At 41.4% G+C, this 17438-nt stretch overlaps 1 protein-coding gene across 2 annotated transcripts in view; it reads left to right on the plus strand.

Annotated features, from left to right (window-relative positions):
• LOC111845521 (protein kinase C beta type) overlaps positions 1 to 17438 on the plus strand; it is a 96067-nt gene that overhangs the window by 23722 nt on the left and 54907 nt on the right. For both annotated transcript variants that reach the window (XM_023814998.2, XM_023814997.2), the window contains exon 3: positions 10895 to 10977. In XM_023814998.2, coding sequence (XP_023670766.1) covers positions 10895 to 10977 — 83 coding nt within the window. The remainder of the gene's footprint in view (positions 1 to 10894; positions 10978 to 17438) is intronic.

The raw sequence follows: 17438 nt of genomic DNA on the forward strand, positions 1-17438 counted from the left end.
ATACGTGAGAGTTGGCAACCTTGTACGTACACACATTGTAATACATAACGCAAGTGCAGAGCTCATGCAAAAGCAGGGGAACTTTAAACTGATTTTATTTATTTTTACATATACTATATAATTTTGAAAAGGAACCATCATTAAAATAAAATAAGGCTTACTACGTTTGCAACGACTGAGTTAAAAAAAAAGTTTTAGCAAAATTTATTGAAGACTGAATCCCGCAGACTATCGTGGTTCTTTAGATGTGACAGTTGCATGTGTATGAAATGCCATGTTGACATTAACATCACATATCGTGCAAGCCTGTCAGGGCGACAGAATGGCGCGATGGGTCGCGGTGTTGCCGCACACCGCCGCATTGTGTGTGTGGAGTTCGTATGTTCACCCTGCGGGGCGGCTTTTCTAAGGATCCTCCAGTTTCCTTCCACTGCTCAAAAACACTAGTGTTTGAACACAGTTTTGAAAAGAAATGAACTAGTGTGCTTAAACTGACCGTATGTGTGCCCGAGTGTGTACCCTGCAGTGGTTGGTTGATTCCTGCCTCGCGCTTTAATTATATTATATTATATTATATTATATTATATTATATTATATTATATTATATTATATTATAAACGATTACTCCATGAATCGTCAGTTTAATCGGCAGATTTCTCGATGTTGGTATAATCGATAGTGACAGCCCTACTTTAAAGTTGTAGTTCCATTGATCCATTTCAAACTGACCTAACTAAGGTGCATAACTACAAAAATAATTTTTCTGGCAATTCCCTCTCTTATGAATATGGAATGCTCTAGAATATTTTCATATCTGAAATTACAAAAGCCTTTTTATATGTTTAAACTTTCCAAGCACCTTTTGGCTCTAGTAGTAGATTCTCACACCACGTAATGAATCATTGAAATGCCCATCTTCTGGTGTTAGTTTAATGTACAGATCTATCATTAGATGAGGCATGCTCTTCCGTTTGCTTTATACTCTTTGTTATGACTCTTGGCGACACTGAGCTATACTCTTAAGTTTGTCTCTTTGTTGATGACTCAAGCCCCTTGATTCGGACGTCCCTAGTCCCTCTCCTGAAGGCTCTACAGCAGCTGCTCCTGCAGCTGGCAAGCAGTTTGCCGCATGCATATTTGATGATGTACTTAATAATGAAGTGGTAGTTAGAGGTTTGCTGTGAGCGGGGGCTGTTTGCAACGTGATCTGGCCCATGTACCTAACCTTTCTGGCCAGCCAGGGTGAAGACGTACTTCACTTCGGCCCCGGAGTCTGTGGTGGTCACCTGGAGTGCCAGTGGGAGCCATGTGACCAGTGGTGCTGTGATGGTAATGTGTGGGCAGAGTCACAACCTCTGGTCATCCCTACTGGATGCATCAGCCCCACTGCAGAATTTCCACTATGACCAGTTGTGGTGATGTTGTGGTTTCCCCGATTCTGCTGATGTGTTGGTGTATTCATATTTAAAAAAAAAAAAAAAAAGGAAAAATGAAACATGGGGTTTTGAGTTGTTCTGAAGGAATAGGATGGGTTTCTGCATATTATACCTGCATTTCCTGTTTTTTACCTAGACCATTTCCCAAGTGTTTAGTAGGACTGAGCTTTGGTGACGTCGGTCCAACCCGCGCACACATCTGGGGAGCGCGTTGGTGGTTAGACCTTGTCATTCATACCGAGAAATGCTTGGCTTGACAGCATTGCACAGCAGGTCGGGAGAAAGGAGAATGCCGCTTTTTTATTGGCTGAATTTTGTGCCATACCGTTATGGAAAATTGGGTGTTGTTAACCCCATAGAATGCACGTTCCCAGGTCCCGTGTTTCAACTCATTCTTATTCATCAGCGTGTGGGTGATGTTCCTGCCTACTGCCAACTCTGATGGTGTATGTAACCAGGACAGATTAGGATATGTTGGACTGATAACGTTTATGGTATGGTTTGCGGGGGAGGGGGGGAGGCGAGGAGTTATCCGGTGATGTGCCAAGTGTAGATAAATGTAATGCTGACATGTATGATTCTGGGGCCGATGCTGAATTAAATATTCAGCGAATATTCGTCTGATTCAGTAGCAGAAGGGCTGCACAGAAGACAGTTAGTCACCGAAGGGACATTAAGGGAGACAAACTGCCCACTGAGCACTTAAACGTTTTAATGCAGTTTCCACAAACCCAAGCTGATGGGAAGGGGGTGTCGCGATGGCTGCCATGGAAACCGTGGGTGTGATTAAAAGGGGAATCGGCAGGGTTTTTTAAGGTAAAGGGATGCGAATGCCATGTAATTGATAGTAATAAACACAGGCTCCTCTGTTTTTCGGTCTGTAAAATAAAATACTGAGGTTTGCTGCAGCTACACTTACCCGGTCGGACCATGGCCTTTTCCGCTGGTGCCGGCAGATTTAATGATGCTCGGTTGGCATCGTGTGGGTGGTGAAGGCAGGGTGTGTCGAAGGAAATGCTGTTGTAGGAGGCTTATGTGAGGAGAGGCCTGCAAGGCCTGTTATTATCCTGCAGTGATTTTCAGTCTGAGTCAATTTATATCTAAAATGTGCCTTAATGATTCTGGGATCATACTAATTTAATGAGAAGATGTGTGTAAAAGACAAAAATTTGCAGGTAGGAGGTCTGCGATTACTGATACGATTTGGAGATGGAGACTAGATTTTTAGCGAACCGGAGGTGATGTTCAGTGTATAGCATGAAGTTACGGGTTTTTGTCACCAAATGAAGGTGTTACACTGCTTCAGTTTAGAGAGCAGAACAGGGTGCTCATAATGTGAGACTGCATTGTGCTGTGGGAGCTTTGGTCAGGCAGCATTTGCATAGCTGTTTGCGGTGGAGGTGGGGCCTCTCAGGACTTCGTGCATCCTGCTTTATCTGCTAACATCTAGGGAAAGAGGGCCCCCACCTTTACATCCAGCAGTGGTTTTGCATAGATTGTTTCCCGATAGTGAAGCTGCAGCCTTGTTTTCAGTGCCTGCGCCTGCATGCCGCTGGCCTGCCCTAAGAGTGCCCTTTTCTGGTCGTCTCACAGAATTCAAGTCGATCAGGGCTGCATTTCCCAAAAGTATAGTTACTAACTATGTTAGCAGCTTACATAGTTTAAGCCATTCAACTGAATGGTTCCAACTATATATGTTGTTATCGGGAGCTTTTGGGAAACTTACCCCAGATCATCAGTGGCCATAGATTAGCTTTCCATTTACAGGGTTGTGCTTTTCAATACAGCCCCCCAAATGTAATTGTTGCTGGTTGAAATGTTTCCTAGGTAGCCATCAAGCCTTTTAAATACTCTTTGCCCTTGTACTTTGTGTATATCATGCTTGTGTGTGGTAATAATCATTTGCTGCTGGACTAAATTTGAATGAAGTGAACCACAGTGAAGGCTCAGAGTGCCGGTCGTACAGGTATTAGCTGAGACCTTGTGTTAGATGTAAATGTTTTTCAGATGTTCTTAACATGCCTTCTGTGTCCATCATGAACATAATAAACAACTTGCTCAACATAATACTAGGGCCGTATCATGGAATTACCTTTTCATTAGAGATGACATTGATCCAAAACCCACTATCGGTATCAGGTTGATACCAGCAAAAAATGCTGGATTGGTAATGGGGTGAGAGAAAGTAACCAGTCCAATTTTCCGTCAGACATAGGTCTAGTCTGAAAAAATTTGAAAATGCCTTCGACATACTGTAAACAGTAGTGACATGTGATGGCTAGTTGTTCACAATGCATGTGCATCGGAGTGGCCATGTCAGCTCTGTGGAAATACAGTAACCCCTTTACATTCAGCCATTTGACAATTGCTCTTTTGGTTATTCATGAATTGGCCAAGAACAATTAAACGGGAATATTTCTGGAGCTTGTCGAAAGATCTCAGAAACTCGCTGACACGTAAGCCAAAAACAATACTGAAAATGATTTGGATTACAGCAAGTCATTCGTTATTAGTAATGCATAACATTTGTTGGTGTAAATCATGTTGGGATTTTTTCCTGTAGCATAGTGGTATAGCTTTTGTTTGAACAACATGGCCATTATATTTTACTATTCTTAGCATACTCAAACAATTCCACTACAGCACTAAATGCAGATAGTTTACAATGCTAATTGAAATGTATTCATACAAATATCTTGTTTAATACTTAGTAGTTGATAAAAGGAAAAAATATGGGATTGGTATTGATATCGGCAGATATTTACAATTGTAATATTGGTATTGGAATCAGAACAGAAAAATATTGTGCAATCTTTACTTCTTATTTGTGCATTTGTATATTTGACAAATCAGCTTATTACTAATTGAATAGATCACATACATTTTTGCACTGGTAAGATATTCAAAATTCATTCTATTTCATTGTATTTAATTCACATTTCTTTGTTCGGTTCTTATCATACACTGATGCAGCAAGATGAGTGATTCATTTAAATTTTTCGCTTTTCCTCTGTTGGGTTCTGTATCAGGTTCTTGCTTTTTATTTTCCTGTTAAAGTAACCCTTCCTTTTGTTTTTCCGGTCTCAATATATTGTGATGGTCCTGGCTTTTACGCCGTTCCTGGACCCATTTCAGTTGAGGTCGCTTTCACAAGGACTGTTTGACATTGTATACCACAGTCCGTTAAATACCAATCCATGAGTGACAGAAATCCATTGGTAAAATCTTTTCTTGTGGGACCAGCAAGGTCCTGTTATTGACAGAATATCTCAAGTATACAACATACTCCAACAGACGCTGTGCTTTCAAGCAGCTGCTTTCTAATATTTTTCTACAGCTATTTTAACTGAGAAATCCAGCACTTTTCATGTGGATATGAGTCCAGGACACGGGCACTTTTTGAGCTGCTTTTATAGTTTGGTTCAGTTCTCAACCACTGGTCCACATCCCAGGAGCGGGTCATAGAACATGTTTCGTTCCGTAATGGGCCGGCGCATGGATGCAAACCCAATCGAAATTTACCAAGGGGATAGGGCTGGGTGATATAAATGATATATCATCATATAAAGTTTTAATCAGAAAATGAGAAACTTCAATAAACTGTTGATGAAGAATACTAGCATGCATTAGCGTATCACATTACAGAAACAAATGCAATTCCAACCAGTCATATGGGAGTCTTCTAATAACTGACACCCTATGCCCAACAAATGCACAGCAAGATTAAATTAGCGCAGCACGCCACATGCTGCTATTTTGGTAATATCATGGAAGAGATAAGCACTTCCTCTGAGGAAACTTCAAGTGTCGATGAAGAAAGCGACAGCTCAGCAGCCACAACATCTTTTAAAAAGAAGATACTGTGGATAAACACAGTGAAAAGACATCAGTGTTGCGACGGTACTTTTTGCAGTGTAGAGTCTGACTTGTTTCACCACGTGAAGCACTGCCATCCAGTGAGCGTACAGAACGCGAATACCTGCAGTCACAGACACCAGCAATTAGGGTTTCCACTTCAAGTCTGTAGAAATACAGGACAAGCCGCATCTTGTCCTGGTAAAAATGGGATACAGAATTTTATTTTTCACTATGGGATGGGTGACAACTCTACCAGCAATGTCAAGCCCATCTCCTGGAATGAACAATGAGGCAGTAAGAGGAAAAAAATAAACTGTACTGTCAGTGTTTTCTAGTGTTTCACCGTACGATAAATAAATCTTAAAATAAATTTAATTAAAATTAGATTGCAGTTTGCAGTCCATTCAATTTGTTGTCTTTTTTCATGTCCTGAATATGTTTAAGGGAAATTCTAAAGGAATTTTAAGCAAAAATGGAGCCTCAAAGTAAAGAAACAATGACTGGAATGAAATATAATTATCACAATAGGGGAAAAAAAATCTAGTGAGGGGCACCTTCCCCCAGGCTGCAGACATGATAGATGATTAATAGAGGGGCCTGTGGTTGGAAAGGTTGAGAAACCATGGTTTAGGTAATACATACTGTATGTCTGGGTAGCGTTGTGCATTTTGCATGCATTAGATATTTTAGGCTGGCATGGTGGCGTAGTGGTCAGCACTGTTGCCTCTCACCTCTGGGACCAGGGATTGAGTCTCCACCATGTCTCCGTGTGTGGAGTTTCCATTAGGAAGCAGCTGGTTGAAAGCACAGCGTCTGATGAAGTGGTTCTAAATGTTGTATACTTTAGATATTCTGTCAATAACAGAACCTTGCTATTCCCACAAGAATGGGAATAGGGTTTTCTCCAGGTACTCTGTCCGCCCCCTAGCCCAAGAACACGCTAAGGTCGCTTGGAGTTACCATATTGCCCATAGGTGTGGATGGTGTGTGATTGTGCCCTGTAATGGGTTGACGCCCCATCCTGTAATGGGTTGACGCCCCATCCTGGGTTGTTCCCTGTCTTGTGCTCGTAGCCTCCAGGATAGGCTCCGGACTCCCCAGGACCCTGTATAAGACAAGTGGTTACAGAAAATGGATGGATGGATAGTAGATATTTAATGTTAGCATATGAGATTAGCTGGCCATATAATAGTTACCAGTCTATCCCCATTCATTGTTTTGGTCAGGGACAGCTAGTCCTGTCACGTTAACTACTTTTGTTGGACGATATATTGCCCCAGAGAAAATTGCTGGTAAACAATATTATAGTCATTTTAAGACCATATTATCCCACTGATATAATAATGGCTTAGTTATGGAAGTGCACCCTTTGAAAGAGCATGGAACTTTTAATTTTTAAGATTATAGACTTTCATCCTAAATAAAACATACACAAAAATACATAGCCCAACAATAGGCAAAAATGAACTCTCATGCTCTGTTAACAAAAATTGCACTAAATATTAAATATTTGGCATGGGGGTACAAGGAGTCATTCATTCCTTAGCAGGCAATATATTGGCAAACCAGTTTCGTGGAGGCTCTGCTCAGTGATGCAAATGAACCTTGATCGTTCATTGGCCAGGGGAGGGGTAGCAGGAAATCAGAAAATTGTTGGACCAAAGGTTGTTTATAAATGCCTTTTCTACCCTCTATGGTCAGAATGAAAACAAAAATTGCTAGTGGATTTGAAGAATGGTTGATTGAGAAAGTCCGGAAATATCAGCTTTTATACGATTGCTTCCTACAGTATTATAAAATCTCCCAGATGGCTGCAAAATAAAATGTACTACAATGTCATTTAACCATGTATGTTTTTGTATCAGTGCTATTATTGTTTTGATTTTTTAATTTAGGTTTTATATTTTCTTTATTTTCATTTGAAATCTAGTTTATTTGTAGGTGTGGTTTTATTAGTTCTTATTTTAAAGACGCACATCTGTTTAGTTGTTATATATTTTACTTAGGGTCTCAGTAATCTTATTTCTAGAGAGAGACTTGGCTGGCTACTACAAAATGTGATGTAGAGCCGTTACCTATGGATCAAGTGCATTGTACGAGAGGCACAAAGATAAACAAATCATTAGTTTAGAATGTTATTCAAAAACAGTAACGGGATGTATTTGACATTTAATTTTGTTTCAGTTGGTTTCAGGAGCAGTATTTATACTTGTCATTGATTTGTCGTTTTTTTATTTTGTATCATTTTATTTCAGTTTATGGAAACATTTTCATTAATGATTACAACCCTGCCTTGCATCCTGTAAGTACATACTGTAGTACACAGTTTGTCTTAACATCTATACCAGACTTCATAAATGGAACTTTTAAGAGCAACTTTGTTCTACAGTGCTACTGCAGGCCTGATGTCAAAGTACAGGGTTGCCTGGCACGTTGGCACTAGAAGTAAGAACGTTCGGGAATGTGGATGATCTGACACTGTGACATACACACGTCTGAGACGAGAGGGCAGAAGCATCCCGGCATTCATCCTAATGTAAACAAACGTAAACAGACTTTGCCAATATCGATGTCAGAAAAAAATTACCGAGGTAATGTACAGATATCGTACACGTTGATAACGTAATTATCGCGACAGGCCTGCGGACAGCAGGTCACATGACACCTGGAAAGCAGGAGCGTTCTGCCACGTTTCCCATCATACCCGGAGACTGGACATGCCACCACGGTTATCTGAATTCACCGTCTCGTTCCTGGCAAATGCCAGCCACGCGGTGGGAAGCCGTATCCTGGTGAAGGGCTCCGTCTGACTGCCAGTATTGTTGGGGCGACCTGCAGCAAGCCGAGGTTTCCCCACCCATGCCAGCCCCCCCCCCCCATGCTGGGACTCTTTACCGTCATGCTGCCAACTCTAGTTGACACCCTGCAAGCGAGATCCATCGGCTCAGACTGCTTTCACCATGTCCCGGTCCTACGTGACACTTGTAATTGTTGCTGTGAGTTGGTTATGGCTAAAGCTAGTTACAGTCAGTCATTATTGGCAATTTGGGAACATTTTGGTTTCCCAATAAAACACATCAACACTGGAGAGAGAAGCTGATAAGACCAAGACTGTCTGTCAGCTATGTTGCTGGAAACACATCCAACGTGTCGGCTTATTTGAGATGATCATACAACTGTGTGTACAACTGGAGCAAGGCAGGAACAGCCTCTGCAAGTTAGTCTCCGCATGAAAACCCCTAAAGCGCTTGGGTACTTGTCTGTTGGGTACTTGTCTGTTGGGTACTTGTCTGTTGGGTACTTGTCTGTTTTTTTCGGTAGGGATTAAGGGTGTCGTGATTGGGATTAGGGATTTTCCCATAGAAATGAATGGAAGGTCCCCATTTAGTGGTCTATGATTGTGTGTATTTATGTATATGTATAATTTCTTTGGTCGTATGGCTTCCCACTTGTTGCATGGTTGTTTCTGTAAATAGCACTTAGGTAAAGGGGAGAAAGATGCCTACTGCATGTATGGTAAGACAGCATTCCATTAGGATTGTCACTATCGATTATATTAATAATAGAGAAATGTATTGATAAATCTGACGGTTCAGTAATTGTTAATATATAATATAATATAATATAATATAATATAATATAATATAATAGATTGGAATTCACGCAAGGCAGCAACCAATCACATGTCGCAGTGTGCACACACTCAGTCACATATATGGTCAGTTCAGGCACTCCAATTCACTTAAGTTTATTGTTTTTGGACAATACAGTTTGCGAGCATAATTCGTTCCGGAAACGTGCTTGTAATCCAAAGCACTCGTATATCAAAGCGAATTTTCCCATAAGAAATAATGGAAACTCAGATGATTCGTTCCACAACCCTAAAATATTCATATAAAAATGATTAATACAAAATATAAAGTAAAAATATGTAAAACTAATTAACATACACTTTACCTTTGAAAAGAATCGTGGATGGTGTGAGGGAGACGAGAGAGAGGAGAAGAGGAGGGTTATTTTGTAGACAGTTTGTTGACTTTCACTTTAACTAATGGAATCACTGCTGTCTGTTGTCTGTAGTTTTGTGTAACTTTAACAAGGAACCTATCCAATGACAGCTGCGTTTGTTTCCTTTTTGATTTCGCGGAAATGTGGGCATTGCATTGTCGTTAAACAGATTCATTGCTGGCACTGCTACGCCCTTATTCGGGTGATGCTTTTCTACTAAATTTTGACTATACATGTGAGGCACGCCGACTGAGACTCGCAATCCAAGGTTTTACTGTATAAGGAAATCGGTGGGCAACCCCAAGTTACTCCGTTGGTAGATAAGTTAAAGACAACTTCTACATTTGACTATATAGTTAATTTTCAACTACTAAATATTGCAATGTGATCTTGTTCTAGTCTCGTTCAGCCCTGTCCAAAACATGCAACACGGTAACAAAAAATAATGTGAAGTGGCTATTATGTATCCTATTATGTAAAATGATGTGGCTAAGCGACGGGGTAAGGTTTAGTTTTATCAGCAATTTATTTTGATAATACAATAAGCAAAATAATAAATAAGTTAGTTATGGCAAAGACAGGCTTGGAGATGTTAAATGGGACATATTTATGGCACATCTAATCTCGCATTATTGAGTGAGTCTGTCAAACCTGAATGTCTTCTTTTATGATGTATTTGCTTTGCATTCGTTCCGTGGTGATATTCAAGTTCTGCTTTTCAAATACTGACAGACAACTGCGTTCTCATTCACTTTTAATGTGGTATGCTTCCACGCAAATGATGCTTTCGCTCTTTATTTGGACCGTCACCTTATATGTGCCGTCTACCTTCTGTCAAGCATAAGCCTACCTTATGAGAGACTCTCAAGCCGGTTAAAGAGAAGCTTGTGGTCCGAGCGCAGGGTTGGCTATTTTTAAGCCTCATGGGGGTTATCAAAGGCCCAGTGGTGATATTACTTGCCTGCAGAGCCACGCACCGCCCTCTGCCAGTTCGTACGGCACAGAGGAATCACGTCATGCCATCGCCTGGAGATTAGTCATCACGCTCCACACACCTGCTTGCCATCGCGTGCTTGTAGGGGAAGAACGAGGAGAGTGACGAAAGCGCCATGCTGCTCATTTTTTTTGCATGCACGATGGATTCACGAAAGGCATTTAATCGTGTACATTGTACGAATGCCAAATACGTCCCTGTGACTGATTCCACTACAGCGTATCTTGCATCTGTTTTTTGTTTTTGCCTGTTAAATAATCGCAATAGTAGTTATATTTACAGGGATTGTGTGTGTGTGTGTGTGTGTGTGTGTGTGTGTGTGGTGCCATTTAGAAATCTCAGCCTCTACTTTTTAGGTTATTTTGGACTCTGCTTTGTCCCTACCAAAATGGCTGTTGAACATAAACTTCTAATCTCTTCTCTGTAAATGGCTCCCCTGATTTGTTTTGTCCCGGTTGGCTTGAAGAATTGCCATTTTGATTCTGACCTGTTCCTCTTGCTGTTTTCGCTGATAGCCCCCCTCCCGACACACACGGCCCATTGTTCCCATCTGCCTTCGTTAACTGACAGTTACTCTTCTCCTCTCCTGTCTTTACAGTCTGCTGCTTCGTGGTGCACAAGCGCTGCCATGAATTTGTCACCTTCTCCTGTCCTGGAGCAGATAAGGGTCCTGCCTCAGATGTGAGTACAACATCAGCTGTCGTAATTGTAATGGAGTATGACCCCTACTCCCTTATCATACTCTGCTGCCATACTCTGCCTCTATACTCTGCAATCCATACTTTTCTGCACCCACGAGTAGAACAGAAAAAGTCAGCCATCTCTGTTGCTTCACACAAATTTGGATACTTCCACCACCACTTTCTTCTCTCGTCTTTCGACCATATTCAACAGAGGTCAGTCTAATTTTTTTTTTTAAGGAATCTGGCTGAGGTTCAGTTTCCAACCTTGTGCTCTTGAACTTAAGGGCACAGAGATGTTTGCCACACAAGCAGAAAGGATATTTTGTCTAGTAATCCTGTTTTTTTTAAATTTATAAAACAATAATTTTCTGTTTAACTGCCCCTCTTTCATCAGTTTCTAAATTATTTTGGCATTGTTTTCCAGTGCTTGGTGCAAAGTAACCATGGCACCAAGTGAAGTATTTAACAATCTGCCTTGTGGTTCTTGAGGTCATCAGTGAGACCTCTAGCTTTCTGTTGTTAGGTAATAGGTCCTCTCTCAATGACCCCTTCCTAGTTCCCCCAGACAGCCACTATGAGGCGCACTGTTTGGGAACACTCAAATGGCACATTTAATGTGAGGCTCACATTGAGGGAGGAATGGAGCTGCACACTCATTGTACCAAGCACCTGCATGGTCTGGTTTAATCTCACCTGGCAGAATACTGTTCCATGATGAGTCCTGAAATGCTGAAATGGATCTTGTCTTGGATGCTCTTGAGGGAATTAACTCATTTACATCCATTGTGTGCTTCGGAGATGCTTCCTGTCACAATGTGACGTGTCCCGGCGGATTTAGCAGTGCGAAGCTGGGGCGTACCTGAGCCATGAGTCAGAGTTTTAGCCAAAAGATTGTCGGTTCCCGGAAAAGGTGACACGTCAGTCCACGTGATTTGATGAGAAGACAGGCATCTTACTTGCCTTAATAAATTTTGCAGGGTGTGTCACAAAAACAAAACGTACCAGGCACAGTACGTCACATTATAAACGCTGGGACCTTCTGCACCTCCGTATCTGCGAAGGGTACCCCTGGAAGTCCGGTGGCCTGTTGAAGTGTGCTGGAGTGAGACTGATCACCGGAACCCCATAGCGGTGGTGTTAAATATGCCCAAGCGACCTGAGCAGCCATCAGTGCCAGCCGGCTGTGAGCCAGGCTCACCCTGGAGGATAGAATCATCATCGAGGGAGAAGAGAGAGGCGTGTGGATGAGGATTCTGCTGTGCACCGGTGCATGTTGGGCTGGCTTTTGACTCATTGCTTTGGTCCCCCTGTTAATGGCGGTCCTTGTGTAGTCATCTGTGTTGAAGGTTAAGTTTTAAGCACCAGCACAGAATAGGCCCACGAGACATATTTCCCAGACTCATGACAAAATGACTTCAATTGGGCCTCCTTCTGGGCCTTCACTTCCCCCCCTCCCCAAACTCAGGATGGATTAATGTTAGTTTACGAGCCATTGATTAAGCACTGGTTAAGTGTTATGGAATTTGATTACCTGGGCTTCCTGTTGACACAGAGGGAGGTGGGCAGGGCCAGGTAGGGTTTGGTAGCGTATCTAAGTGAGAGTGTCTCATGGCTGAAGCTGCGCTTCTCTTATATATTATCGTGACTATAGATGCACCAACCCGATATTCAGCATGATCCAGACCTATTAGACAGATCGGGTATTGACTATATGTGACTGATCTATGTCTGATACTTACTTGTTTAGTTTTCAGCAGTCTGTAAAAAGATAGCTCCTATCTCATGTTAAACCGTTCTTTTGGTACTCAGTGGGTGTGAGCGCTGCTGTGACGTCATGCACATACCCTTTCACAGTATGAGGAGCATAAGACCATTGGATAAGAGTTATGATCAGGAAGCATTTTATGTTTGAAACAGCAACTGATAGCACATTGATTTGCTGTCTTTGTAAAAACGAAATTTCGAGAAGTGGAAGTATTTAGTAAAAAATCCCACTAAACGAGACAATGCAAGTACAGTGATCCCCTGCTATATCGCGGTTCAGCTATCTCACTCCCGTTATATCGCAGATTTTTCCCTGACGCATCACAGTTCTCTGCGATGTGTGTGTGTGTGTATCTATATATATATACAGTGGTACCTTGGTTTACGAGCATAATTTCTTCCGGAAACATGCTTGTAATCCAAAGCACTCGTATGGAGGGTTATTTTGTAGGACGACTTTCACTATAATTAACGGAATCACTGCTATCTGTTGGCTCACTGGAATCTTTTTCTGTTTGTGCGACTTTAACAAGGAACCCATCCAATGACAGCCTCTTTTGCCTCCTTTTCGATTTCGCAAAAATGTGGACATTGCATTGTCGTTAAACAGATTCATCGCTCGCACTGCTACACACTTATTAAGATGGTGCTTTTCTGCTAAATTTTGACTATATGATTGAGGCATGCCGGCTGAGACCGAGCATGGGGAGACGATTACCCACAATTCCGCAGCGTGAGATAGTGAATAACCATTGGTTCAGTTGTGATGACGTTCGCTCGGCGTCAAAACAAGAAGCACACGCATGCGCTTCTTGTTTTGAAGCCGAGCGCACGTAACAACAAGAAAAACAAGGAGCGCATGTGTGCCATATGATTTTTGATGATACTTGGCTCTCGTAAACCAGGACTTGCTCGGTTTCCAAGTCAAAATTTATTAAAAAATCTTTGCTCATCTTGCGGAACACTCGAAAACCGCGTTACTCGTAATCCGAGGTCCCACTGTGTGTATATATATATATATATAATTATTATTATGTTACTCATATCCTTAACCCGACATCCACATATATGTGTTTACAAAGTCTGTTTTAATAAGTTTACATGTGTTTAAAGCATGTGGGAGGGGTATTTTAAGGCTTGAACCATAAAAAAATGTTTATACTGTCTTTCTATATCACGGATTTTCACCTATCACTGATGGGTCTGGAACTTAACTTCCGCGATAAGCGGGGATCACTGTAATCTGAAAAAAAGCAGTGGATGATTTCGGAGTCACAAGCTTGGGCTGTTTTGCACACTCGCTGCAGCTTTTGATATTTGAGGGGCTGCTATCGTAATGAAGTGTAAGTGATGCTGTTGCCAATGTGAGAAATATTGTGGGGCATTTTGTGGATCCTTGCTTGGAAGATATTCATATTGAATTGCAAATGCCACAAAAACACTTAAAACAAGATGTACAAAGGAGGTGGGACAGTGCGTTATGTTTCTAGTAGCATAATTAAAGATTTTTTGTTTTTGTTTTCGTTTGGATTTATTACTTTAAAAGATAGGATATAAAGTATAAATATTTATATATATTATATATATTTATTATATTAAAATAAGAAGAGCTCTTGCATCGGAATCTGTGTCGGCATCGGCAGTTGTTCATTGGAATTGGACTGGAACTGAAAAAACGTGGATCGGCCTGTCCCTACTCGTGACCGTATGACATGTTCATTTAAGACTGTGAGAGAGCACATTGTCTCATTTGCAGACAGTATGGACATGGACAAAAATGACTGCCTTTCCGGGGTGATTTATTTCAAGTCCATCCTAAAATGGACCTAATTGTGAGGCGAGCTCAGTTTCTTGGCACTCAGGGCAGGGTAATATTCCAAGCAGCCTGACTCTTCTTTATCATCCCTTTTCGTGTTTACCTCCTTATGAGTCATTTCAACTATTTTATTCTGTTACCATATAAGATGCATGAGCCCATAAGTTATGAATCGCCTTCTGTAAGATGTCCAGCCCAGCATTAATATGCCAGTCCACACTAGTCATCTTGGAAAATATCTTCTTCTCCTGTACTGTAATCTTCAGTGACACTTGGAGCACTGGTTAGTGTTGTTTTTAATTAAAATTTAAAGTAACTAAATAATGCTTATAGTAAGTACAAGAAGTGCAGCTGTAAGGCTCCCACTGACCTAGCGCCACACTGCTTCAGAGTGACATTATTGTACCCTGGCATTTCAATAGAGGAAATTCTATTCTAATTCACATTTATGGTAATTACTAGTAATCAATGTACAAGCCTAGAAATCCCTTCCTTCCTTCCTTCCATTCATCCATCCATCTATCCATCCATCTTCTAACCTCTTTTTCTAGTCTGGCTCACGGGAAGCCTACGAATCATTGACTTTAAATGCTGTAGCTGGTAGAATTCAGCATCTGTATGTGCAGGCATTATACATCAGGGGATATTCCTACAGACATGACAGAGGTGTTCTCTCTGCTCAGTTGTACGTACAGAGTAGTGCATTCTGCTTAACTGCTTATCCCTACTTTCAAAATGGCTGCCCTATGTATTCGCTTTAATAAAGCCAATGAATGGTATGTTTTTATGCGGTCAGGCATGTTTGTTCATATGCACGTGCTTGTGTTTCATATATGCATATGAATGTACCTTTTAGTTATATTTTCACAATACAGCTACAGACCAGAATGTTGTTGTTTTTTCCCCATTCTGTTCATGGACCTGGTTAGTCCATGTATTATCCTCTCTCACTGGAGTGACCAAACTTACTGATAAACAAACTCGCCTCTCTCCACGTCTGCCAGATGAAAGATCGCTTCATTTGTTTGTCCCTATAATTAGCATGACAGGAAATTTAGGTTGCTAAAATCGAGAGGAACAAAAACACCAACAATATGACACTGTGAAACGCCCCACTTCCCATTTACATTAAACCTGGCTGCACTGAGCTGTATTCAGAATGCAAAGTCAGTACTGCGGTCATCTTTATGTGTACATTTTTTTTTAACACACTGCAAAGATGAGTCAACAGGTGCATTGACGAGTGAGTGGTGTGTTGTGCTTCTGTGAAACGAGGCACGATTGATTTCAGGTTTCTGACAAATTTTGTTAGCTGTGTGTGTATATGCCAGACCCCTCTCTTCTGATCCCCGCAAGGTCAGCGTTATGCTTCCTTGGAAGCCTTGCTTATTTTATAATTTAGTTCTGTGATTCTCATTTTCTCGTAATGCAGGACCCCTGCAGCCGCAGCTTGTTATGCCGTTTGTCTGTTTTAATGGTACCTGGGTGATGCTTTTTGAAAAAGCTTCTCTAAGATACGGAATATTCCACAAAGCCGATTTCACGCCATGTGATGCTTTACTGCTCATTGTTGTGCTGTGTGTGAAATGATTTACTTTTTTTTTTTGTAACACGAGTCTGTCCATTGTCAACTGTGTTGCTATGTGGTGATGTAGCTTGTCGGAGGATGACAAATCTTCCCTGTTGTAATAAGTCTATTAATCTTGCCTACAGCATAGCAACACAAAGCCAAACACACTCATTTGTCTATTTTTCTCGCTTGAAACTTCAGCCTATTAAGGTGATAATAAATGCATTCATTGTGTAGTGTCAGCCTTTCTCTTTGTTACAGCTCTGTAATTTCCCAGTTTAATATGACTGATTTTTAATATCCTGCCCCTCTCCTGTGGCCAGCAAAGTTTGCTAATGTTGGGTCCTTGAGCAAGGTCCTTAACTCCAACCATTCCAGAGCTGCTGGCCCATCCTGCTCTCTGACCTCAAGCTTTCCTCATTTTGGTAACAAAAAACTTGTTTTGTAAATAAAAAAATTAAGTGTGTTCTATTGCTTAATAGGCTCTTTTGGTCCGCCATGATACTGAAGGCTTCTCCCAGTAAGGGAATCTTCGTTTCATTCCTGCTATGCAGTGACACAGACTTAATGAGTTTAATACGGCTTTGTTTTGCATGTCTGGAATGTGGTTTCATGCCAAGATTTTCGCTGAAAATTCTTGCTTCAGTAAGACCTTTTGATTTGGACAGTTAACTTCCTAGTGGTTGTGCCTCTGCAGATTTTTAACCAGTGTTACTGATCTTTAGCTGCCATCCTCAGCATGTCATGGGTTATAAATCTCACAAATCACACCTCTTTTTAAAACTTACTCTGCAGCCATTGAGACAACAGAGGACCTTTAGAAAATATTGAATGTGTGCGGTGCCATCATTTTGTGAATGAATATACTGAAGCATTTAAGAATGTGCAGCTTTTCATTTGGTCCCATTTCCATGCTTATTGGTTATTCATGTTTTTCATCATATGTTCTACTGATGCCCTTATAATTCAGTTACATTTCATCACAATGTTACAGTTAGGATGTGCCGGCTTTGAGTGATGATTAGATATTCTTCCCAACTCCTCCCCCCCCCCAACCATAGACCCAAGCATAAGGAACAGTGGCACATCAGGATTGTCCTTGGCACCCAGTCCAGCTGGCCACCCCCCTGTCTCACCCCCTTTCTGCTGCCTGATGTTTCTGACCTGTAGAACAGTAAGGAATAACTGGGCACACAGGATAAGCCCAACCACATGCAACCTTCTTGCACAGGTTGCAGGTTGACTTGGTACCGCTAACCTCGTGAAGTGTTTTGTCGCGGCTCGAAGTTTTTCATCATCTTTCACGTGT

Source organism: Paramormyrops kingsleyae, chromosome 5, assembly GCF_048594095.1.
Source record: "Paramormyrops kingsleyae isolate MSU_618 chromosome 5, PKINGS_0.4, whole genome shotgun sequence".
NCBI lineage: Eukaryota > Metazoa > Chordata > Actinopteri > Osteoglossiformes > Mormyridae > Paramormyrops > Paramormyrops kingsleyae.